The sequence below is a fragment of the Branchiostoma lanceolatum genome, chromosome 15 (genome assembly GCF_035083965.1).
Source record: "Branchiostoma lanceolatum isolate klBraLanc5 chromosome 15, klBraLanc5.hap2, whole genome shotgun sequence".
In the NCBI taxonomy this organism is placed as follows: Eukaryota; Metazoa; Chordata; class Leptocardii; order Amphioxiformes; family Branchiostomatidae; genus Branchiostoma; species Branchiostoma lanceolatum.
This window is the reverse complement of record NC_089736.1, coordinates 2,173,079-2,198,111: the sequence shown is the minus strand read 5'-3', so window position 1 is coordinate 2,198,111 and position 25,033 is coordinate 2,173,079. Positions and strand designations below refer to the sequence as shown.

The window sequence follows — 25,033 nt, the reverse complement described above, 5'->3', positions numbered from 1 at the left end:
AGAATTGGAAGTCAGAGATAAATTGAGCATAGTAAAAGGAAAAATCTGTTGATCAAAGGGTTCGTCTGGTTTATCCAGAACTGTTGGGGGCTGGGCTATCTAACACTTGGCCAGTATCTTATGTACTGTTCCATGTATACAATGTAGGAATTATCACATGTCAAGATACACATTTGATCCTGTTTTGAGAAAGATTCTGGTCTAGGAGGCAACAGACTTATATGATGCTGTTATTATACCCAACTCTATGTCCGCTTGATTCTTTTCAAGATATAAATGATTACAAAAACGAGACTATATCATCTGTATATGACAATATATTGCAATACTTGCGTTGACAAAGGTTATTACTTACCTCTTGAAGTATATAGGATAGATGAGGCGTTTAACATTGTTTAAACAGAGTTTATCTTAAATTTCATTCATTCATTCATCAAGTGGCTCCTGGCCTTCAAAATTCAGCATAAACTAACGCGGTATCGCACAGAGTTGGAACGGATGCGGGGCCAACGTGAGGCCAAAAACGCCGTCAGTGCATGGAGGTGGAGCGCCCTCTGGCGTCTTGAAGGTGAAGGACTGCAGCAGGGTCGAGAAGGACAGGAAAAGTTCCATCCTGGCCAGCTGCTCACCAAGACACCTGCGTCGGCCTGGATTAAAGAATGCCCGGGTAATAAAGACAATAGAAATAGAAAGTATTTAATCATTACTGTGGTGAAATACGTGCGATAGTAACATCTCTAATCCTGATACTCACCTCCTCCAAGAGGTGATGGATGGAAAATGTGTAGTGATTACTGTGGCCAGATGGCGATATACCTATAAAGGCTTACCTCCTCCAAAAGGCATAAAAGACTCAGGCTTGTTGATGACGTTTCCTTCCGCGTCCAGAAACCTTTCGGGGTCAAACCGGTCCGGATCAGGCCAGTAGGCGGGGTCCGTGTGGAGGGAGTACAGATTCATCAGCACCTGGGACAATCAAAGAGGTCAAAATGAGGTCACAAACATAATTTCGCGGAACAAGGAGCATTTTTATGGATAAACTTCAAGCAGATGTTCACTTCGACCTGAATAGAGGTCATTCGAGCACAAACTTAAGACTAACTCATGTGTCTACCTGTAGATGGAGGGATCATTCTGCAATTTACGGTAACGAAAGGTTTTGTAATGTTATTATGTGTAACTAGTCTTACCTGGGTTCCCTTAGGAATGTCATGTCCCTGCACTTTGACCTCCTGCGTGGTGGCGTGAGGTTGGAAAGGTAAAACCGGACGGATCCTCATGACCTCCAGTAGACAGGCATTCACGTAGGGCAGCTGGGCACGGTGGGACAGGGTGGGCAGACTCTCACCAACAACGGCACCAAGCTCCTCTTGTACCTGTTTGAAAAAAATTGCACCGTCGCAACAATTAATAATGTGAAAACACCTTAAGACTTCTTAAAAGTCACAGGAGAAGCTCAGAATATATTGCGATCTTTGTCCATCCATCCGATCCAGAGGCTAACACTGAAACGTTTGGAAGAAGAGCAAAACCGCTAAGAAGTACAGTACCTTATCTTGGATGTCGGGGTTCAAAGTCATGTAGAGAAGACTCCACAGCAGTGTGTTGGCGGTTGTGTCCGTTCCTGCGGCTAAAAGATCCAGGGCCATGTACAAGACGTTCTCTTCCGTCAGACCGTCCACCTTTTCCTGCTGTTCAAGCTCCAGCAGGCAGAAGTCGAGGAAGTCTCGCGGGTTCTCGCGGTCCAGGTGTTCCCGATGGCGAGATATCTCCCCGCTTATCACATTTCGGCCCTTGTAGAACGCCTCCAGTACATTGGTGCTGGCTCTATTCACTAAGAAATATACATATAAATGATTACACATGAATACAAAGTTTTTGGTTGTGATAAAACAGCTATAAATGCTTGGGTAACTCGTCAGCAACCTTCCTCGTCGCCTGAATGGACCCTTCCACTCTTTGCCACATGTCGGCGTTGTTCCAAAGATGCTGTACATGTATCAACGTGACTCGAGTAAGGCTGGCTGAGAAGTTACCGAAACGTTACGTTGCCTAGTAGGTAAATTCCACTAAGGTTGTTTATCATAAAATCATATTTCTACGACCTACCAATCTATAGAAAAAGGAAAGGGCAGTTCTACCTACCGACAGGAACAACCCGTAGCAGGGGGAAAACGCTGATGATCTGCCCAGTTCCGAGTTCATGTGCTACAGTGACAAGAGCCTTCGAGAGCTCTCGGAACGTTTCGTCCTCGTAGTCGTAGCGCTTCCCGAACACCATGGAGCAGATGACGTTTGCCACCGTAACTTTGACGTCATGGGCGATGTCAAAGGGCTGTCCGTTGTTTTCTGCCACCTGAATACAATTTGTTTTCGACAAAATGATGAGTTTGTTCCGATGGAAACAGTTCAAAAAGATGTTGGTCGGACGTATCATGACCTTATATTAAGTTAGTAGACTGCATAACATCGCCATTTTCCTTTCAATTCCAATAGGAATCATAAAAACAACATAGATTCGATTGAACAAATATCATCACAAACTACATCTAACAATACATTAAGAAACAATGGTCAGGAGGGAAAAACCTATGATTTATCGTAAAATTTATTGACATATTAACCATGAGAATGCCTTCAACGCTATCACACCAATAATCCTATAGCTACATCAGACGTTCCAGCTGAAAAACTCAGGTTCCTACATGGTCCACCATTAATTTAGTTCGTTTCATCTCATTCGAACTGCAGAGCTAGAGCTCTATTCGCATCGGTTGTGCGCAGAGATCTCTAAGACGGCGTTCGCCGGGTCGACACGGCCGGACCTGGGTTGGACCCTGTTGCATGGGTGTAAACAACTACCTGTGGTGCAACAAAAAGACCTGATACCTACACCATATCTATACTTTTTCATATCTACAGGATTTACCAAGTACAACCATTTCGATATTTCGTCCATTGCAAATTGAAAACGAACGCTGTGGCCCACAATTTATTTGTGCTTGTCTTGTTTACAGTACACCTAGATCCAATTAGCTAATTACATTGCATGATAGTCCATTTCTTCACTTTTTAATTGATACCAAAGTCAACAGGTTAATTTCGTAGGAAACAGTTTTGCCCCGAAAATAACTGTGACAAATGTGGTGAAATTTCTGCCTTGAACTACTCTCGAACCCAGACAGTACGTTCTTTTTTTCCTCCGCGGGGGTCAGGCGAGGTCGCCGCCATGCTTCGATGTTTGTGACTCTTTCAAAAACACGTACAGTACGCCAATAACCTTTGTCTGAATAAATGCGACTACGATATGTCACGAACAACACTGCGCGCGATAGCTAAGGCCATATATATGTATTACAGCTGATCGTGTGATGATATTAGATTCAGGATATGCCGCTCAAAATGTAACAGCTTGCCTGCAAATCACAAGGAGTCACGTCTGTTTCTGTTGCTTAAGCCGGCGTCACAATTCATGCGAGCGTCGGCCGACTTTCTAGATCGCCCGAAGCTCGCCGAATTTCAAAATCGCCCGAGCGTCGACCGTATTTTCCAATGAAAATCTCGGGCGACGTCCGTCGAACACTAAAAACTACAAATCCCCCATGAGATGGTACCATCTCTTGGACATGGACGAAGTCAGCATCGACTAACCTGGTAAAAGGCCAATATTTGGACCAACTGTGATTTCTAAAAATTGCCCGAAGCCCGCGTAATCGACATGACGTCGGCCGTACTTCAGCCGAAAATGCACATTTGAAGCTCGCCAACACGTCGGCCGAGCTGAAGCTCTTATTTGTGACGGGGGCTTTATGGCACAGATTTCGCCACTGTGAAGTCGACATTGTCGCAGTTAATTTCGGGGCAAAAGTGTTTCCTAAGAAATTAACCATGGGACTTTGGTATCCATTTAAAGGTGAAGAAATGGACTATCACGCTATAGATATAGCTAAATGGATCCAAGTGAACGGTAAAAAAGACAAGTACAAAAAACTGACAAAAATTGCTAATGTTTCGAAAGGCGTTCGCTGTGATTTTGAAAAGCAAGAAATATGTACATGGTTGTACATGTACTCGGAAAATCCTGTAGATTTGAAAACATTATTTAGGTATGAGGTCTTTTTGCTGCACGACGGGCGGTTGTTCACACCCATGCAACGGGGTCAAATCGTAACCCGGCAGACGTCGTAGAAAAGAAAAGAAAGCGTTCTACGGTGACCTGCGGATCGACTGATCTTACCCTGTAGCGTAGACAGTCCACTTCCTCTCGGATCTTCTCTTCAATGCTCCCACGTCCAACCTTCATGCCCAGGTTCCTGAGGGCGGTGGTGGCAAACCTCTTCCTCTGTCTGAACCCGGGCCCCCAACGTGCAGCAAGTATGTCCGCAGGAACAATCGAAGAACATGTAATTTCATAATACATATATCACGTTTTGTATCTATTATAAGACATACTGACTAGGAGGGGGAGACCATATGTACGTCACGTTTAGTACGTGACGTATGGCAAACATACGTGATGCAGTACGTGACGTATGGCCTGGAATACGTAACGTATTGACCCAAAAACGTGAGTTTTTTTACGTACGTAATTTTGACACGGAGATGATATCATAGACAGCAATGTTGACGCAATTCAGTGACAAAGTAAAGATCACACTGTAGTTACATATGACGTACGATTTTCAGCAACGCTAAGATAGACCCAACTGACGACAAGGTCTCTTTGACACAGGACAGCTGACAACGCGTCAATGACTGTCCTACTTTTCTATTGCAAGTCGTACGACGTTTGTCAAGAAAGCTTAAAGTAAATAGAAGTTTACCTTTTCCGGAACCAGTTATCGCATCAAGAAGGTAGTTTGACGTTGTGGACGCGAACAGATCGGACCTGTCCACGAGCGCGTCCTTCACGGCAGTGTAGCCGTTCAGAACCACCACATCTTCCATCCCCATCCTGACGGTGAAGACGTCCCCGTACTGCCGCCTCCACGCCGCCAGCTTGAGGTGAGGCGCTCGGCCCAAGGCGCGGAGGTGCCCGAGAACAGGCACACATCCTGCCGGGTAAGGAGGCAGGTTTCGGGAACGCTTGAAGATGACATATGCGACGAGGAAAGTCGCACAGAAGACAAGAAACATCTGCAGAGTCAGCCCAGAGATTTGTAAAATCTCCCGGACGGACTCAGCTATCCACTGGACAGTATCGGCCATATTCTCCCAAATGCAGTGAGCAAAACAGTGAGATGGCCGGGAATAATGTGACTCACGACCCCCATTGTTTACAATGTTCATCCATTGTTTACAATGTTCATCCATTGTTTACAATGTTCATCCGTTGTTTACAATGTTCATCCACGAAATGGTCAGGTGTATAGGAAGCCAAGCGAGGCCTGACTTTTAGTAGACCAGATATCATCATCAGCCCTAACAAGGTTGAATGAATTATCTGAAGAAACGCCATACATGATGAAAACGTTGGAAATGCCACTGTATTTAATTAGGATACATTCGCTGGTATATCTCGATTGTTAGCCAGGCACAGGTTGATAACATGGACATATTTGCATTTCAGACATTCTACACTTTCTCTTCAGGGTGGATGTGGACATTTTTTAGTCTGTTCTGTTCGTGTGAAAGTTTCGGTGAGTAGCAGGCCTTGCACTTCCAATTAGGCCAAATGAAGAATGACATGCAAATGAACCAAACGCATTAATGCGTTAACACTGAGTAAGCCTGTAGGTTTGTTATGTAGCTACACTACACTAGACTACCCGCCTTATCAGTACTGACCAACAGGTGACCTCCGCTTCTGTTGACACAGCTACCCGGGGTTTTGACATGTTCAAATAGGGGAAATCAGGACGGAACTGGACGTACTTTGAGACACACATGCAACACTCCAAAACCACTGAGGACAACAAGACTCTAGAACTTATTATTGCTCCACGCCACCCACGCATATATGTATATATTTTTTTGTATCCTTGTAGGGTGTAGGGTCCTTCTGTGTATAAATATGTCAGCTGGGTTACATTAAAATCCCTCCCACAACAGCTCGGACCTGTCCACGAGCGCGTCCTTGACGGCAGTGTAGCCGTTCAGAACCACCACATCTTTCATCCCCATCCTGACGGTGAAGACGTCCCCGTACTGCCGCCTCCAAGCCGTCAGCTTGCGGTGAGGCGCTCGGCCCAAGGCGAGGAGGTGCCCGAGAACAGGCACACGTCCTGCCGGGTAGGGAGGCAGGTTTCGGGGACGCTTGAAGATGACATATGCGAAGAGGAAAGTCGCACAGAGGACAAGAGACGTCTGCAGAGTTAGCCCAGAGAGCTGCAATATCTCCTGGAAGGTCTCGGCTATCCACTGGACAGCACCGGCCATTTTCTCACGAATGCAGTGGATGACCCAGTTAGATACCGTGATCTATGGACTCCATTGTGATCAGTCACGAAGTGGTCATGCGCACGGCCGCTCTGTGCACCTCTCTACTACCCCCTGAACCGGCAAAAGTAAACATGTCCGTCTATTCAGTTCAAACAAACTGGGCTGTTCAATGTCCGCAAATCCGTTTTACACACCTTTAGACTAGTCTAGCCCTCCCCTAATCAGGAGAAACTGTTAAAGTAAAACTACCTGTCTATCGGTTAAAACAAACCGACCGTCCAATGCTCGGTCCTTCTCCCACGGACCACCTGAACACTGCAGCATTTTAAAGTCAGGAATGCAGTAGACAAACAAGTAAGGGACGCACCTACTGGCAATGAACCAGACGTTTGTCGATCAGTTAAACAAACCGTCACGTACGTTCAATGTCCAGTTCTTACCCCACGGACAATTAGCAGTGATTCGTCATATCTTAAACAGACTCCATCAATGTTTGCTTTGTCGGAAAAGCGCACGTATCCATGATCATACGCGTTTACATGGTAATACATCATGGAAACGCAAGGGAAAATGCCGTACACACAACTGTATTCATAATCCTGTTTATTGCTTGCCAGGTAGGAGAAATGTAACATTGCCCTAGACCTTATATCATTGATTAGTACCTCTCGCAACGTCAAGGTGGAATACATGTAAATAACATAATTTTCAAACATTTTGATTTTTGAAGTTTTAAATAAGTCTTGAAAGCAGTAATCACAAATTTAAGAATTGGGAATCACAAATAAATTGAGCATAGAAAAGGGAAAACTTTTGTCCGGTTTGTCCAGAACTGGTGGGGTGGACTATCTAACATTCTGCAGTGTCTTATGTACTGTGATATGTTTACAATGCAGGGATTATCACCTGTCAAGATACACATTTGGTCCTCTTTTGAGAAAGATTCTGATCTAGAAGGCAACAGACTTATATGATGCTGTTATTATACCCAACTCTATGTCCGCCTAATTCTTTTCAAGATATACCTGATTACAAAAACAAGACTGTATCATCTGTATATGACAGTATATTGTGATACAAAGGTTATTAGTTACAACTTGCAGTATATAGGATAGATTAGCTTTCTAATATTGTTAACAGAGATTCTTTTAAATTTCATTCATTCATAAAGTGACTCCTGGCCTTCACAATTCAGCATAAACTAACGCGGTATTGCACAGAGTTGGAACGGATGCGGGGCCAACGTCATGCCAAAGACGCCATCAGTGTTTGCATCAGCAGCGCCCTCTGGCGTCTTGAAGCTGAAGGACTGCAGCAGGGTCGAGAAGAACAGGAAAGTTTCCATCCTGGCCAGTTGCTCACCGGGACACCTGCGTCGGCCTGGAAATGAAGATGCCCGGGTAATAAAGACAATAGAAATAGAAAGTATTTAATCATAACTGTGGTGAAATACGTGCGATAGTAACATCTCTAATCCTGATACTCACCTCCTCCAAAAGGCAGGAAAGATTCAGGCTTGTTGATGACGTTCCCTTCCGCGTCAAGAAACCTTTCGGGGTCAAACTGGTCCGGATCAGGCCAGTAGGCGGCGTCCATGTGGAGAGAATGCAGGTTCACCTGCACCTGGACCAAACACAGAGGTCAAAATGAGGTTACAAACAAAATTTCCCGAAAAAGACAAAACATTCTTAGGGATAAACTTCAAGCAGAAGTTCACTTCGACTTGAATAGAGATCATAGGAGCACAAAATTAGCACTACTCATCTGTAGATGGAGGGACCATTCTGCAATTTACGGTAAAAAAAGGGTTTTGCAATCTTATAATATGTACCTGGATTCCCTTAGGGATATCATATCCCTGCACTTTGACCTCCTCTGTAGTGGCGTGAGGTCCGATAGTAATAATGTTGCGGATCCTCATGACCTCCAGCAGACAGGCGTTCACGTAGGGCAGCTGGGCACGGTGGGACAGGGTGGGCAGACTCTCACCAACAACGGCATCAAGCTCCTCTTGAACCTTTACGAACAAAACAAGCACCGATGCAACAATTGATAACGTAAATATGCTTTAAAAGTCAAAAGAAAAGCGTAGAATATCGTGCGATCGATGTACCGATGATACTTCCGATACAGAGTCTGACAGAGGCTAACACGGAAAGTTTCGAAGAACTCAAACAGATAACAAGTACCTTATCTTGGACGTCGGGGTTCAAAGTCATGTAGAGAAGACTCCACAGCAGCGTGTTGGCGGTTGTTTCTGTTCCTGCGGCAAAAAGATCCCCGGCCATGTACAGAACATTCCCCTCCGTCAGACCGTCCACCTTTTCCTGCTGTTCAAGCTCCAGCAGGCAGAAGTCGAGGAAGTCTCGCGGGTTCTCGCGATCCAGATGTTCCCGATGGCGAGATATCTCACCGCTTATCACATTTAGGACCTTGTAGTACGCCTGCAGTGCATTGATCCCCGCTCTGTTTACTGAAAAATATGCATGCAAATTACACGTGAATGCAAAGTTTTTGGTTGTGATGAAATAGCTTAAGACGCTTGGGTAACTCCTCAGTCACCCTCCTCATCGCCTGAATGGACTCTTCCACACTTTGCCGCATGGTGGCGTTGTGGCAAAGATGTTGTACATGTACATGTACCAAACGTGACTCGGTTTTTCCCGAATAAGCTAAATGAGAAGTTACCGTAACGTCGGCCTGGTAAATTCCAATAAGGTTATTTATCATAAAATAATCATCCTGCGACCTACCGATCTATCTAATCATGAAACTGTTGTTCAAAGATCAATTTTACCTACCGATAGGAACAAACCGTAGCAAGGGAAAAACGCTGATGATCTGCCCAACTCCGAGCCCAACTAGTACTGTGGAAACCGCCTCCGAGAGCTCGAGGAACGTTTCATCCTCGTAGTCGTAGCGCTTCCCGAACGCCATGGAGCAGATGACGTTTGCCACCGTCACGGTGACGTCATGAGCGATGTCGAAGGGCTGTCCGTTGTTTTCTGCAACCTGAACAGAATTTGTTTCAGCAAGATGATGAGTTTGTCGTCATGGAAACTGTCCTAAAAGGTGTTGGTCAGATGTATCATGACCCTATAGTTCGTAGACCATATACCGGCGACATTTTTGCTTTCAATTCAAAGGAATCGTGGAAACACTATAGAGCCAATACTAGAAAAGCAATATTTGCGAGAGCAAATACAACACATTTCATCCATTTCCCTCCCCACATCCTAAAAAAATGGACTTTTTCATAATCACCCAAGTCCAGAATTGAATTTCATCAAATGTTCACCGCATGCAAGAATGTAAACTACAACCTTGCCAAAGATTTCTTATGTGGAAGAAGTTCTACAATCTGAAAATTTTGCATTACGCAGCGGCCAGTTCTTCGGAACCAACTCAAGCTGTGCAAAAGTTTCACAAATGTCTGCTGGACAAACTGCAGATTTCTGATGCGTATTTCATTCTGTAACACTGACACATACCAGTGATATCACAATTATTTTTGCTATCAAAAAGATACACAACCACTTGTAGGGAGATGAGCCTTTGTGTACTCTTATCGTTAGCGAAAACAAGTAAATAAGCCATTGCTATATATATGCAGAGAGGAAGAAGTAGAAGAAGAAGAAAAAGAAACATGAGAGAAAACAATATATTGCATTCATACTGTAGTATGGATGAAATATAATTATCACAAACTACATCTAACATTACATCAACAACTAATGGTCAGGAGGGAAAAACATTTGACTGATCTTAAAACGTACCAATGCATTAACCATTGGAATGCCTCCAATACTATCACACAAATATATGACAACAGACATTCGACCTGTAAAATTCAGGATCTTACCTTGTTCACCATTAGTTTTATTTGTTGCATCTTACCCTGTTGCGAAGACAGCTCGCCTCCTCTCGGATGTTCTCCTCGATGCTGCCAGTCCCGACCTTCATGCCCAGGTTCCTCAGGGCGGCGGTGATGAACTTCTTCCTCTGTCTGAACCCGGGCCCCCAGCGTGCACCAACGATGTCTACAGCAACAATCGAAGAATGTGTTCTTGATAACCCTGCTGGAGTTCCAGAGCAAAAATATACCCCCAGTGCTGAAGTGCCCAGACGCCTTTGAAACAAAGGGTACTAGTTTGATATTGCTCTTTTTTTTAACAACTGCGCGGGTGCAACGTACGCATTCTTGAAATACCCTCAACTAAAAAATTGCCAGGGCTAGCATACTGAACAAGCATGTGCAAACCGTCAACAACTGAAGTAATTTTCACTGTGGGCGTCTACTCCATTCATGCTCTACATATTTCCCACAACTCAGAAATCGAGTTCATCCAAATATTGGCTTTTTACCAGGTTAGTCGATTATGACTTCGGTAGTCGTGTCCAAAAGATGGTACCATCTCATGGTGGATTTTTTATTAGTAGTGTTCGACAGACGTCGCTCGAGCCTCGTCCAATTTGTGACGGGGTAGATCTTCAGCAAAAAATACGCGGTCGACGCTCGGGCGATTGTGAAATTCGGCGAGCTTCGGGCGATCTACAAATTCGGCCGACGTTCGCATGAATTGTGACGCCGGTTTAAGCATATAATCGAAGTTTACCTTTTCCGAAATCAGACATCACATCAAACAGGTAGTGAGGCGCCCTGGACGCGAACAGCTCGGACCTGTCCACGAGCGCGTCCTTGACGGCAGTGTAGCCGTTCAGAACCACCACATCTTCCATCCCCAATCTGACGGTGAAGACGTCCCCGTACTGTCGCCTCCACGCCGTCAGCTTGAGGTGAGGCGCTCGGCCCAAGGCGAGTATGTGCCCGAGAACAGGCACACGTCCTGCCGGGTAAGGAGGCAGGTTCCGGGGACGTTTGAAGACGACATATGCGAGGAGGAAAGTCGCACAGAGGACAAGAAACGTCTGCAGAGTCAGCCCAGAGATCTGCAAAATCTCCTGGACGGACTCAGCTATCCACTGAACAGTACCGGCCATTTTCTCACGAATGCAGTGGGTGGCCCAGTTAGATGGGAATAAGGCGACCTATGACCTCCATTGTTTGTATTGTTCATCCACGGAGCGATCAGGTGTATAGGAAGCCAAGCGAGGCCCGACTTGAAAAGCCAAGTGAGGCCTGACTTGAAGCAGAATAGATATTATCATCAGCCCTAACAAGGTTGAATGTGTTATCTGAAGAAACATCATACATGAAGAAAACGTATTGGAAATAGAGCTGTAGTCAATTATGATGCGTTCGCTCGCATCCCTCTGTTGTTTACAAGTAAGAGATCAACAATATGGACCACTTCAGACTTCCCATTCTCTACTCAGGGGTGACAGGAATATTTTTTTCAGTCTGTTCTATTGAAAGCTGTAGGCATTGTACCACTATCAAATATAGCAGGTCACGAACTGGATACTTTAACGCATTAATGCTTTAGCTTTAAGTTGCTTTTGTGTGGTGTCACTAGTCACTACAATTACACTGATGTATCTGTTGTCTCAGGCTTGCCTGGAGAATGGTTCGGGGCCCTCCGTGAGAATGTTTTTTTAGTCCTTGTGAGAAGAGCTCGAGGCTGCCAGTTCCGAGCCCATCCCGGCGACCATAGGCGTAACCTGGAGCTCAGCAGGCGGCCCTCAGCTACTGGTTCTGTACGTGTGTTTTGTAGCTGTAGGCCTTGAACCACTATCAAATATACAGACACTGTATCCATGCTTTAACATTCAATGAGGATTAAGTTGCTAAATTAATGCGCCATTACAATTCTGATGTACCCATATGAATGTGTATCTTTATAGCCTTTCGGCATAACACACCAGCTAATACACCATCTCCGTTTCTATGACTATGAGCATTTGGACCACTGTCCGTCTCCGTTCCTATAGCGCAATGGGACTAGTCCACAGGCACATATCACCTTAGACACAATTAACACTTTTCTGTGGCAGACGTCTGCCTACAAGTATTACAACATTTCAACTATTGATTTAGATTTAATTGCATAAAACCCGACCGGTACCTATCCCTTTATTAGATCCCAGAGCCCTGAGCCGGGAGAACGATTTAAAGCACGCCGTGAGAACGTTGTTGTTCGTCCTTGTGAGAAGAGCTCGAGGCTGCCCGTTCCGAGCTTGTCTCGGCCGTCATAAGCCTAGTCTCGAGCTCACGCTATAAAGGCTAAACTGCGGTCGGCATTTTGACGCTTTTGTTGATATTTGACTGATGACATACAGTTGCCGCAAACGTTTTGATGACTGCCGTTTTCACACCATTGGATGGATATTGATCACTCAGAGCACGGCAGCTAGCGATTTGAAAACAGTTGGCAAACAGCAAAACATAAAGATATAAGAACACCGTCCTTCAAGTTAGAACTGCTGGTCTGCTGTTGAGGCTACTAGTATCATTTCCCGAGGATCGGTGTCTCCACAAACTCGCGGGTCGGCACGAACTGGCCTCATCATGAGCCGGCCCGACATTCTCTGACTCCTCTGCCATGTCACTGCTGACAGCCTGCTGGCAAAAGTCGTCTGACTCCAGGCAGAGATGCCGCAACCCTACGTACACGTCTATATACTATAACGTTTGTTTGTCGTATTCTATAATAGCGGTGGTCCTTGCGAACTTGCGGCGCGCTTTCAAGGCCAAGTTCTACCACTATCAAAGGCGCCTCCCTGCGGAACTGTAAGGTATGTGCACCTTGCAAGGCTCTAGGACTGTCTATTAAATTAAGACGAAAGGAGTCGAAGAGGATAATGATATTCCTCGTTTCCATGCCCTATCGACTAGTGTATACTCTTGGTATCTAGATCTTATCTGTAGAAACTTACCTTTAGAGTTACATGCGTAGTGTTGTGGTGTGGTGTGACTGTGAGTAACACTGGAGTTGGCCTTGGGTTCGATAGATGTCCTGATCATCGTTGCGGCAACGTTGCCATAGTACAGTTATGTTCTGACAATAGTACGATGATATCTAGTGGCCGTGCTGTAATCAGTGCGATCAGAGTAATGCTTTCTATGTGGAATATATGTACATCCACATGGTCTTTATATAGATAATCCCATCCTGGTTTGACAATGATTACCTTGAACTAGTAAAGCTTGTTCTATCTCATGTTACACGAACGTAAAAAGACTGAGAGCTTCTCTTTACGCATTAGGAAGGGCTGCTATGAAAGCCGATGTGCTTACAGACCAGCTCTATGGTTCATTCCATACGCCTAGCGTCAGCGAACCAGTTTTGTAACCGGATTCACCTCATATGCTTCACTTTCCAAAGTGAGCCAGTTTTGCAGCCCGGTTCAGGCCGTAAGCTACACCCAGAGTCCACGGTGCTAATGACCCTGAGCCCCGTACATACAGCAGTAACCTAACGCCCCGGTATTCCCGCCCCAAGTGGCCACTCATGGCTGGGGGTCCGGGCCACCTGCCCTGTCAGTCGCCAGGGGGCTCTCGTGGGGGCAGGCCGGGCGGCAGCCATCGTCGAAACTTTGTAAGGACAACAACCAACCGTCCCGAAATGAAGAACTATGTTGTGCGCACAGTGCTGATATTACAATGGCTTATTCCACAAGCAAATCGATTTGAATCGTCGACGTTGGAACACGTTCAATAGCTCATAGAAAATGTCATAGAAAAGAATTCTATGAACTCCAGGAAGGCTGACTAAAATAATTTTGTTTAAGAGTCGTTTACATGATTATATATTTCACAAAGATTCGTATCTTTTTATTTAAGGGAACTATTCAGGGTTCATCTTGACCATGGAATTGATGTCATTGATAAACCTTGCTAGATTCAAATGCATGAAATCGAAGAGGCGTTCATGAAATGGTGAAATAGACCTAGCATCATGCTCGACGACACTGTCCTTTTAAAACTGTTTCGTTTTGTATGTATTACAACTGTAACAGTATCAGTCTGTAAGTACTTTATTCCCCTCCTAGCCAGCTATCATCTAAAGCACAACCTCACAAACCCTTTAATAGCCTCTACAGCAGTGATGATTAATTACCTCCCATGCCGACCCCCGCTGTTTACCGCAGTATGAGCCGTGAGTGGACAACACTTCCGACTTCTCACGGCTAATTGTGAAAAACTGTGTCTCCTCCTGATGTTGGTGCAGAATCTGGGAATCTGCTGAGAAATATTCTCACGTTCGCCCGGGCGGACGTCCAAGACTGACAGACTTGCATCTTCCAGGGTTGGGCAGCTAAACGTCGATGAAGATGGGAATCTGTTTAAAGCTGCTACATTGAGACAAAACCAGGAGTAGGTAAGTTTTGTATTACTAGTATATGTTTATAATCCACCTGTGTAATCTCATCGCTTCAACATGTAACTGAATCATGTGAGTGATAGAGGGTGATTATGATCGGCCTGGATCAACTTACACTTGTTCGTGATTGTTGGGGTGTTTTCTATGGCATCAGGACTGTCACCGGCAGTACTCACCAGTAAAGCGCTTCCCGTTACCCTCGTGGAAATGTGGTACTGGTTTCTAGATCATGAGTGTGTTTTCGGGTGCTATAGTTACCCTTGTTGGTCAACTTCATACAATGTTGCCAGCCTGAGTGTCATCCTAGTTAGTTGGTTGGTGAAGGGAAAGTCTGTGACTAGGATGACACTCAGGCTACAATGTTGCACGATCTTGCAACTTCTAAACAAAAAAGGAGATAGAGAAATACTCTACAAGCAGCGGTAAGATCCGGGGTATTTTCGACGTATTTTCGCGGTATTTTATTCGTCTTTTTACTTTTCTCTTTAGAGGAGGGCGACCCAACATAAAACGGAAAAGTAGAAAGACGAATAAGATACCGCGAAAATACGTCGAAAATACCCCAGATCTTACCTCTGCTTGGAGAGTAATAGATAAACAGATGAAGGGCTATTGATAGAAGGTGGATCGTCGAGGTGATGACTAATGAAAGATGCACTCCCTAGCTCGAAAACAGCCACACCCTTTACTTCACGTATGTGCCGTTACTGGTTTGGGTGTAGAGGCTATGTCTGCATGTGTTGATATGTGGATATAGTTCTTTCCATTTGCAACATGCAGGCTCACGAGTTTCGAAGTTGTACGAGAACAGATTACCAGCCAAAGCGCCTGCTCAGTAAACCCCTTAGCTCCCACATGCACAGAAATAGATGAAAGATGTTGAGGTTTGATTTTGCCAAGTTACAATGTATACGACCAGACTTAACTGCTATAATTATGATTAAGCCTCAGACTCTATGTTAGGGTGCTGTATTTGGCAGGCCCTCTAGTCTTGGCTCAGTTTACAAAGTCAGTGCCAGGCCCGACCAGTATAGCCTGTCCTATATGGCCTGTCCGGCTGATAGCCACACTGGTTGGGTGATATCCGATAATGCCGACTTTGATGTGACTTTGATCTTGAAATATCTTTTACCAATAACAGTTAGATAATTATAACATTCAAGCCTTTTTTCAAGGTAAACATTTCTTTCATTATATATGTATTATCTAATATCAGTCGTAGCTCTAGGACTGAGGCGGAATTCGACCGATTTCGACTTTATTCGTCTTTTTCAAGAATTTCTTTGATTAATAGTACATCATTCGGGTTGTTCTATTGGTGCCATCTTCAAGATACCAGTATTGTAAATACAGAAATTTTTGCGATCGTTTATATTCGCGGTGAACTCTTTACCGCGAACTTAAAAACATCGCTAAAATGCTGAAGCTGCCCGCCTAACTTTTCGCTTCAACCGCGAACTTTAAACCACCGGGGACACGTCATTCCATACCGCGAAATCTCCGCGAACTTAGATACATTACAGTACAGCCTACATCTATACTTAATCGGAATATGGTTGTTATCCCAACAAGCATACTAGAATTGGGGATCCTTCAAAAAACCATAAAGACGTGAAAGAGACAAAAGTTGAGCATAACTAGTTAAAAGTTGCTTCCCTTTTCTCCCGCTGGTATAAGACGTATGTTTCCAGAATGGGCCATTTACAAGTTCAAGTTTGTGTGACCTGTTTACAGAGAAAATCTGCTTCTATCCATGGATAAGCGTAGACCAATACAGACATTACTGCAGTCGGTGGTGCTGTAGCTGTTGGACACATCCCAGTTGCCACATGCCGGCTGGACACGCCTGTAACCCGACACCACACACCTGCTACATCTGCAGTACCACTCAGTGACACACAGTCAAGTAAACACAGGTCCACTGGCCAAGAGCTAAAACAGCGTTTGTCTTTCAGCAAATCTGTCTAGATGAAGAATGTTTTGCTTTTCTGTAAAACACTCGAACAGTCCTTCTCTTTGCTACAAAAGTACAGGGAAGTAGATACCAGGCTGTGTATTTTGTAACATTATACGAAATGTTGTAACACTGGAGATGTCCATGTTAAGTTATGTATGTGGGTCACTGAACTTTTACAACGGAGCCATAAACGCTTGGTGTGTACGTGCATGCATGTGAGCGCCAGGGAACATTGCATGTAGTCTCCAAGCAGACCTACGGGTTGCAAAGACCGTATCCAACTGGCAGAAGAAGTTTTGCTATAAAAACTCCTTCTGCCAGTTGGATACGGTCTTTGCAACCCATAGGTCTGCTTGGAGACTACATTGCATGGTGTGTTGTGTTGTGTGACTTGTTTAGTCTCGGCCGATGGCCGATAGATAGATAGATGGTGTGTTATGGATAGCTTACACGTTACTAGTATCTCTCCGCGTACATGGACACCGCCTTGCGGAATATACTATCAATGCAGCGAGCAGTGCCATGCCTGTGACCACATAGACACAACAGCCCAAAGCAAAAGATAATGACAGAAATGGTTATTTATTTCAGCATCCTTGTTTGTTTTAAAGTATGCAGGCCTTCATCAACATGACACGCCCTCCCCCGGACCGCGCCCATGAACTTGACACCGCCATTTGCAACATTGTTTGTTTTTCTGGCGTGTGTCAAATTGACCATAAACAATTGATACATCTGGGGCAATGGCTTTCATATATGTATACCTTATAGAACTATGCTGCCCCGACGGCTGACTAAGCTATGAGAGAGAGTAAGTGAGTGATAGGGGCGATTCTGATGAATATATTCTGCCTACATGGCTCTCAAAGAGTCTCGTCTTTTTACTGCTTTGCGACCAATTCCGTCAGCAGGTTCTCACGCCCGGGTCCGCCCCCACTCGCCACCACATCGCTACACTGTTTAGATAAGATGTTTTCTTTCAACGGCAACATGTCGCCATCTGTAGGGACGACAACTACAATAACAGGGACGGTATGTTGAGAACTGAAAAACAGCAACCATGTCTTTCTTTGAGAAAGGGTTAGCAAGCACATTGCAAAATTGGTTTGAACCATGGCACATTCACATAACCTCACATGTCTCAACAGGGGCAATGATGTCAAAATATGATTTCATGAGAGCACCTTGGACGTTCTCACTCTGATGATCACTGATCTCATGAGGGACAAAGTGAAGACCATGTTACTGTTGAACAGTTCTATGATGCTAGTTTCGCGAATTCGATTATCGCCTATTGGCTGTTCGTTCGTTCGTGTGTTCCCCCCCCCCCACCCCTTTCATATTTGTTTCCAGCCTTCTTCGCCCAGTCTCGGAATGTTTTCCAGCTAGAGAAGAGGGCCAGCCATTTAGCACTAGAATTGGTCTCATGGTCATTGGTCTCAGTTCATACTTATAACGATTTTCCCCTGCCAGGACTTGACTTATATTTGTCCCGTTGATAACGCCAACATATGCCGTCCCTTTAAAGGCAGTAGCGGCGGCGTGTGTTCCTCTCTTTACGACTTTGTTTTAACCTTCTCGGAAAAGGGAGCTTCCCCGCGGGCTGCGCGGGAATAACTAGCATTCATGGCGGGAAGGGGATCAGCTTGACCCGCGGGTCAGTGTGCTTCTCACGTTACAGGGCGGGCAGATGCGCGCCGCGGTCCGTACAGTCTGCGCTCTGCCGCCGAGGAGACCACACGTCCGACTCGCCCTGACCATGCCCGAGCGCTCTGCCACAGAGCGACGTGAACGTTCAAGACTCGGGTGCGAAAGTTTCACAAACGGTAGGACACCCTTCATTTCAGTCACGTCTCCCAGACAAACTATCCCGGTGTTTTGGAGTGGAGCTATCACAACCATGTTGTACATGCCGCGCTATGAGCACGATTAGGGGTTATTTTTGGTCGCCACTTTGGTCCTCCGCCCCTTACTGTGCAGTAATGATGGATATTCCCCCCCCCCCCACTTCACCTCTCACTCCTGACTCATTTTCTATCGTCTAGAAATATGTCACTGAAAGAGAGTTCAGAAATCTATAGCCATTAAAGTCCTTTTAGGCTTAGATCGGAAGTTTTGCGGTGTCGTTCTCATTCCATGCCGGTATGAGCTCCCTACCTTCCCATGTCCTGTCAGTCCGAGTTGCATTCACGTTTGTTATTGTGGCCCAAATCTGTTCAGCATGGCCCAGCTTGGATACCTCAAACATTGTTAATGGTGGGCGACTCTTATCTCGAGCTTTGCTCAACAACTCAGCTTATGTCTGTACACCCTCTTGGTAACATACGTTGTTGCCCATTTAGAATTGACTTAATATTTTGGAAGGCACGTTTTAAATTGCCCGAACAACTCTGCAAAAAGTAGGCCGATGGCCTTTGAATTTGAAAGTGATAAATTTATACAGACTTGAAATATTTGCAGGGTAGGAAAATCGTTCACGTCGGAAAGTTTTTTTCTTGTCACCATGTTTAAGAGTTAAAGTACAGCAATGTCTGAAAAGCGTTCCATACACAACCTTCGCCCAAACAGTAGATGCTAATGAGTAATGTCTAACACTTCATGTCTATTCACTGGTACTTGCCCTTTTGAGCAGCCACGTTCACACAAAACGCGGACGTGAACAGGCTGCGTCAGAAGTTCGGCCCTGTCTGGTACGCAGCCTCGTGACCTTGCACGAGTGACTCTTGACCTTTTCGAAGAATAGAATATGTTGATGTTTACATTATGTGTACAGACCTGATCACCGCCCCCCTCCCCACTCCCCACCCACCGGGCACATGACGTCATCATCGCCGTCTGTGGACGCGTTGATTTGGACGGTTTCAGAGGGGGCGGACCGTTATTTATCAAGTGTGGAGCGGTGTGTACCTAGGAACAGAAACAGAATGTTAAATAGTCTGTTGTAAGTGTTATATGTTCATCTTTAGACGTCTGCTATTACAGGCACAGATACCGGGCACAGATATTACAGAGTGATAGATATAGAGGTCCTGCTTTTAGGAGGGTGGTCAAGAATAGAGTCTGTATTACAGACTCTATTTAGTCTGTATTACAGACTCTATTGCGAGCGAGCCAATGAATCGAACGATAGGGGTGTTCTTGACTTGATGCAGGTAGGAGATGCCAACGTTGAGGACAGAATACCTGTTGCTATATGTGTCAAGACAACTTTTATTGCCCGCTATTCTGCATGATCCAATCAGATATGTTATTTTGCGCTTCCTTTGCACAACTTCCAGGAAGTTCTTGCCGTTTGGGTACATGTTTGAGTGATGATGTTACATGTATGTCACCAACGCTGCAAAGGAGCCACAATAACACATCCGCATCTGCTTGGGGATTACTCAATATCGTCCCCTGGCGGGCAAAACCCTTCAGGCGAGCCATAAGAGGAGATTGTACCGGTTCTGTGAGGTTATTTGTCCCTGCATGAGGCTAATAAGAAGGATATCAAAGTCCGTAACACCCCCTGATGTCCGTCCATCCGGCCGTGCGCCGCGCGTGGCAGCGTCAACTCGCTAATTGGTCCGCGGTATTCCGGCCCGCTCGCGGGAGCTGACCTCTAACCCCTCTGTCCGGCAGGGCCTTGAGTGGAGTTCAAGTTTATCTGTAAGAGCTCAGGGTCGTGACGCGTCGGGTTACAGGCTCAAGGCTGATGTGAACAAATAGAGGCACTAATTGGGCATGACATCCGTGTTACAGTTGTGTATGGGATCAGGACGGGGTATTACTGTAGTGCGAAGAACACGAAAACAAATTGAAGAGTCGTAACAAGATCGCGTTTGTCAAAAATGCTATTGGAAGTCAGCTACAAAAGTGTTTTTTTAATGAATACATTATTTTGTGTGTTAGAAAAAGATACATTCGGATTCTTCTATCGTCTATACCAAAAAGATATAAGACCGTAGGAGTTAACCACAGACTTGTGACAATATTTTTCTATATCAAAACCCCGACCTTTGTGTTTCAGTTGTGTGTGGGATCAGTTGTAAGGAAGGATGCAAAATACAGTACGAAGAACACGATAAATCAATGACAGTAAAGATAGATAACACGATCGTTTATCAAATGCTCCTTAACATGCTAAACGTCATCTTCAAAAATATCATTTCATGAATGATAAATACAATAAGAAGATACATCCTGATTCGTCTATAGCAAATAAAGAAGATAGGACCCCGGTAGTTAAACAGTACACAATGATTTGGGGGTAAATATCTTCCTTTAAGTCCCAACGATTAGTCACCAATGATCACATGAACAAAATCCTCATGACTGTCGCAAATAGCAGTGGATTATCCGATGAAACAGGGCAACTTTCCTGTAAACACCAGTCAGTATTTAGTGGCGCCGACTATACCGGCGCAGTGATACTGCAGCAAAGTACTAGCTGTGGGGCAGTATCCTCATTTGCATATTGTCCCTTGTCGTGTGGCAGGTTCTGTGGATGAGCCTTGAGATCTTCTGCAAAAGAAATAAACACGCATGTACTGTACAGAATAATCGCCTAGTGCTGTCGATCCTTTAAAATTCTACCATCAGTAACTGTCATTCAGTCAAACCTGTTCAAGTGACCATCTCTACAAAGGGACCACTTGGCCGGTGTGACCTCTTTTCGGTGGCGCCTTAGATGATTTTCCCATTGATACTGAATCCAGTCTATAGTGCCCACCTGTCCATAAAGACCATGCTCCATCGTTCCCCTCCCCTGAGTGGTCGGCTTGTGCAGTTTGGACTGTACCCGGAATCACTATGGTAAAGTATTACGTTTTCGTCCTGTGTGTAATCATGAGATGGTGAAGTTCTTACCTGTCGCAGAATGATGATCATCAGTACGCCAGTGGCAGCAATAGTAACGGCCGCCAGGACACCTGCTACGGTGAGGCCTCCCGGCCTCTGCAGCGGTACAGACCGGCTCTTCAGGTCTGGCGCACCAGCTGTCTTCACCTGCACACAGGTGGTGTTGGTCAGAGAGCAGCGTCTTCTCCGGTAGACGGGAAGGACGCAGATGACGTAGGGCGTGTTCTGTTCGAGTCCGTTCAGGATGAAACGGCTCCGACGATGGTGCAGGACTCGGGTCCGTCGTGGGGCCACATCAGGTACTTGGTACGTCACGACGACGCTTGTGACGTCAGGGTTACTAGTCTGCCATTGGACAGTTGTGTCAGAGATGGTGATGTTCTGCAGTATGTCAGGTTCTCTACATCCAGCACTAGTTGATGCAGTAGGCGGTGATGTGACTGAAGATGGAATTGTGTATGTCATAGTAGACAGTCTTCCGTTGCTACTCGTGGTGGTCAGTTGCGTTCTTGAACGTGTCAGAACCTTGTCGGGCGAGCTCTTCGCGTTAACAGGTGTCGTGTTCGGACACAGAGTTTGCGGGTCTACCTGTGCAAGCGGCGTGTGACGTAGTTGTGACGGAGACGTACAGGTGGGACCCCACCTGCCCGACTGTACAACTGCTGACGTGCGCACCCAAGTGATCAGGTGTTTCAGCTGGCAGTCGCAGATCCACGGGTTCCCGCTCAGGTACACACCTCTCAAGTTCTGTAAAGCCGTGAAGACCTCGGGATTCAGATACGTCAGACGATTGTCACCCAGGTTTATGGACTGTAGGTCTGTCAAGTTCGTGAAAGTGTCGTCTGCGACGCTGTGGATGCTGTTCCCGTAGAGGTTCAACCTCTTCAGATGGACGAGGTTAGACAGAGTCTGCCCGTCCAGTGACGTCAGGTTGTTGTGACTCAGGTCCAGCCAGGTGGTCTGCGCAGGTGTGTCCGCCGGCACGTGCGTCAGGTGGCTGTGACAGGTCACGTGACTACCGACACACCTGCAGGAGGTTGGGCAGGTGACCACAGCTGTGACGACGTCAGTCAGGAGGAGGAAGAGGAGTGATGCTGCGGGGATGGACAGGATGGACATGGTCGCCATGATGCACATCCGCACGGACTTGTAACAATGCTGCAAAATCAATGTAATAACCAGGTTGACTTGGAATCAATTACAACAATCTCTTTGTAGCAATATTTTCGCCATAAGCAGGAGTCATAATGACTAAAGGGGGATGATAATGTCTGCTAAAATTGCACTATATTCGCCATATATCACCATCGCCAAAAACAGTTCACCAAAGTTTTTTTAATAGCCACAGAGTAAATCCTAAAGCTCTGTTGCGGACAACGGGGAATTTCGCTGTGAAAAGGTACCGTTCTGTGTGCCGTACAAATAGTGTTGCCATCGAACATAATTCAAAATAAACTTACCCTGTAAAATTTCTCTTCCTTCTGGTCGTATCGCCAACGCGGGAACAACTTCAAAACAGTGTTGTACCAGAGTGTCTTGCTTGGCAACACAAGTGGGAATATCCGCAGCTCGTACTTTGGCAGGAGAACAACAAGGAAACGGAAATGTAGACCACGGGTCCTCACGGTACGTGTGGTTGGGCGGTCTGGGTGGTGAGTCTCAGGGCCGGGGTGTTTACCCCTGGCGGGGTGATGACAGACAAGGGCAGTCCTAGGCATGTTTACAAGTGCTCCAAACAGATCAATACAGATAATTATACTTTAGAGCTGATGTTGGTTTTATAAGGGCAGAGAATGGTAAAATGGACCTTGAGTTGCAATTTCGCAAAAAATGGAAAGTTTTCAGACACATAGAAATGATGATAAAAGAACATGACAGCCACTGACACCATTTTTGGACAGCCAAACGGTTGAATAATACACACCTGTGACCTTCCAAATCCAACCCCCTCCAGTTGTCAAAGTATATTGCCATGTAAGAGTGTCGAACAACAGCTTAGGAAGCAAAAACGTAGTTGCCAAGGCCCACTGAGAAGTTAGCCCGCCCCAATTGCAGTACAGAGGGTGTCCATGAGCTAGCAAATATGTGAATCAGAAAACATGTATTATGGTTATGGGTCGGCCTCCTGTTTATCCTTCAACCTGTAGCTTCTCGTGAGTCGTGAGCATCATCGGGACGAGCCAGGATTATCAACACAGCATTTTTTTTACTTAACCTTTACTATGATTACAATTCTCTGCATCACGCTCCGTGATCGCAAACCAAATGTTGAAATCAGCGCCAAACTCGGAACAAAAAAGACCATCGTGGAAATGGTACAGACGAGAAGGCTGAGGTGGTTTGGACACGTCATAAGACGACTCCCACAAACACTAGTGTACAAAGCCTACAGCCAGGAGTTCGCTACCCCCAGACCCCGGGGGAGACCACCGAAGAGATGGAAAGACCAAATTGTGAAGGACACGGGCTTAAACAGTCGGGAAGCAGAGGCTAGGGCAAGGGACAGGACTGCTTGGAGGATCCTCCTAGAAAGCAAGGGGCCAGTTTTTGGCCTGAGCACGTAGGCAGGTAGGCATTACTATGAATGGAGGGGAAACAAAACAGGTAATGTAAAATAGCCTCTGCTAGCTGTCTCCGATCCCCTGAAGTCGTACGTGGAAATGTTTAGTCTGAATTGCACAGCTAGGGGGTTCTTTATACTCCTCAAGGCTTCCGATCGAGCCAACATCCGTGTATGCTGTTTTTCGAGGAACCACCTTGTGACGTCAGAGGTTGTTGACCTGAAAAGCCTCTCCTCTTTCTGGCCTTCATGTTGCCATGGCGACCGAATGGTCAGAGGTCACCATAGTGATCCCTGGATGACGTTATTGTCAAACAGGTTTTATTCTGTCCTTTATTCTGTCCTTATGTAAGAAGGACCGCTGGTAAGCCGTGCCTTTTCCATGGATCCGAACAACAGTCGGGTATCCGTCCTTTGTTGCGGTTTACTCGGTCTTCACGGCCACAGTTAATCCCCTCAGTGTCTATAGTTAGAACTGGTGGGGAGCAGCAGAGGGGTTCTCTATAAACCACTGCAGTTCGGCACGTCGTGTCTGAATCTGATCTGATACCATCTTTACCGTCAACCGATATGACATTTGCATCGATTAAAGACAGAAACGTAAATTGAAAATCCTTCCAAACCGGTTTAGCGGTGTACTTTACTTACAAACGTCTTTAAAGTTGTCTTAAGAGTAAGTAGAGTTTGTGAGACGGATAAGAAGTCGGACCAGATGGTGTTTAATGTGCGCGCTGGCCGTGACTGGTTCAGTGCCAAGAGTTATCTGATCGGCTCAGCTGGGACAGAAGACTTCCTGGCCTTACCGCGGGACCCGCGCGGCGGAGTCAACACGAGTCGCAGCCACGCGATGTTTGGGGGATTTTAGCCTCTACCAGGATGGATGGGAAAATAGCAGAAATTGGCCAAATAGAGTGAATAGTATACTAAGGTAGTCGGCTACGGAAAGAGGGTCAAATATGCCATCCTTCAGAGCCGCAAACTGTACCCCTATACTGCTGTAGCAGACAAACT

At 45.7% G+C, this 25,033-nt stretch overlaps 3 protein-coding genes across 3 annotated transcripts; all 3 read right to left on the bottom strand.

The window, feature by feature from the left end:
- Positions 1 to 301: 301 nt before the first annotated feature.
- Positions 302 to 9,415, bottom strand: LOC136421022 (vitamin D(3) 25-hydroxylase-like). Its single transcript, XM_066408167.1, has 14 exons — positions 9,183 to 9,415; positions 8,571 to 8,854; positions 8,213 to 8,398; positions 7,869 to 8,004; positions 7,588 to 7,761; positions 6,047 to 6,224; positions 5,788 to 5,818; positions 4,824 to 5,211; positions 4,238 to 4,398; positions 2,146 to 2,356; positions 1,551 to 1,834; positions 1,191 to 1,376; positions 831 to 966; positions 302 to 647 (listed from the first exon to the last, which is right to left on the bottom strand). The coding sequence occupies exons 1-14, from the start codon at positions 9,316 to 9,318 to the stop codon at positions 469 to 471; spliced, it is 2,670 nt and encodes an 889-aa protein (XP_066264264.1). The 5' UTR covers positions 9,319 to 9,415; the 3' UTR covers positions 302 to 468.
- Positions 9,416 to 10,100: 685 nt separating this feature from the next.
- LOC136421021 (cytochrome P450 1A1-like) lies at positions 10,101 to 11,382 on the bottom strand. Its single transcript, XM_066408166.1, has 3 exons — positions 10,998 to 11,382; positions 10,279 to 10,421; positions 10,101 to 10,112 (listed from the first exon to the last, which is right to left on the bottom strand). Exons 1-3 carry the CDS (start codon positions 11,380 to 11,382, stop codon positions 10,101 to 10,103), a joined length of 540 nt encoding a protein of 179 aa, XP_066264263.1.
- Positions 11,383 to 20,521: 9,139 nt separating this feature from the next.
- On the bottom strand, positions 20,522 to 24,034 carry LOC136421170 (slit homolog 1 protein-like). The gene is made up of 3 exons (XM_066408329.1): positions 22,923 to 24,034; positions 21,472 to 22,620; positions 20,522 to 21,126 (listed from the first exon to the last, which is right to left on the bottom strand). The coding sequence occupies exons 1-3, from the start codon at positions 23,178 to 23,180 to the stop codon at positions 21,049 to 21,051; spliced, it is 1,485 nt and encodes a 494-aa protein (XP_066264426.1). The 5' UTR covers positions 23,181 to 24,034; the 3' UTR covers positions 20,522 to 21,048.
- Between the last annotated feature and the right edge of the window lie 999 nt (positions 24,035 to 25,033).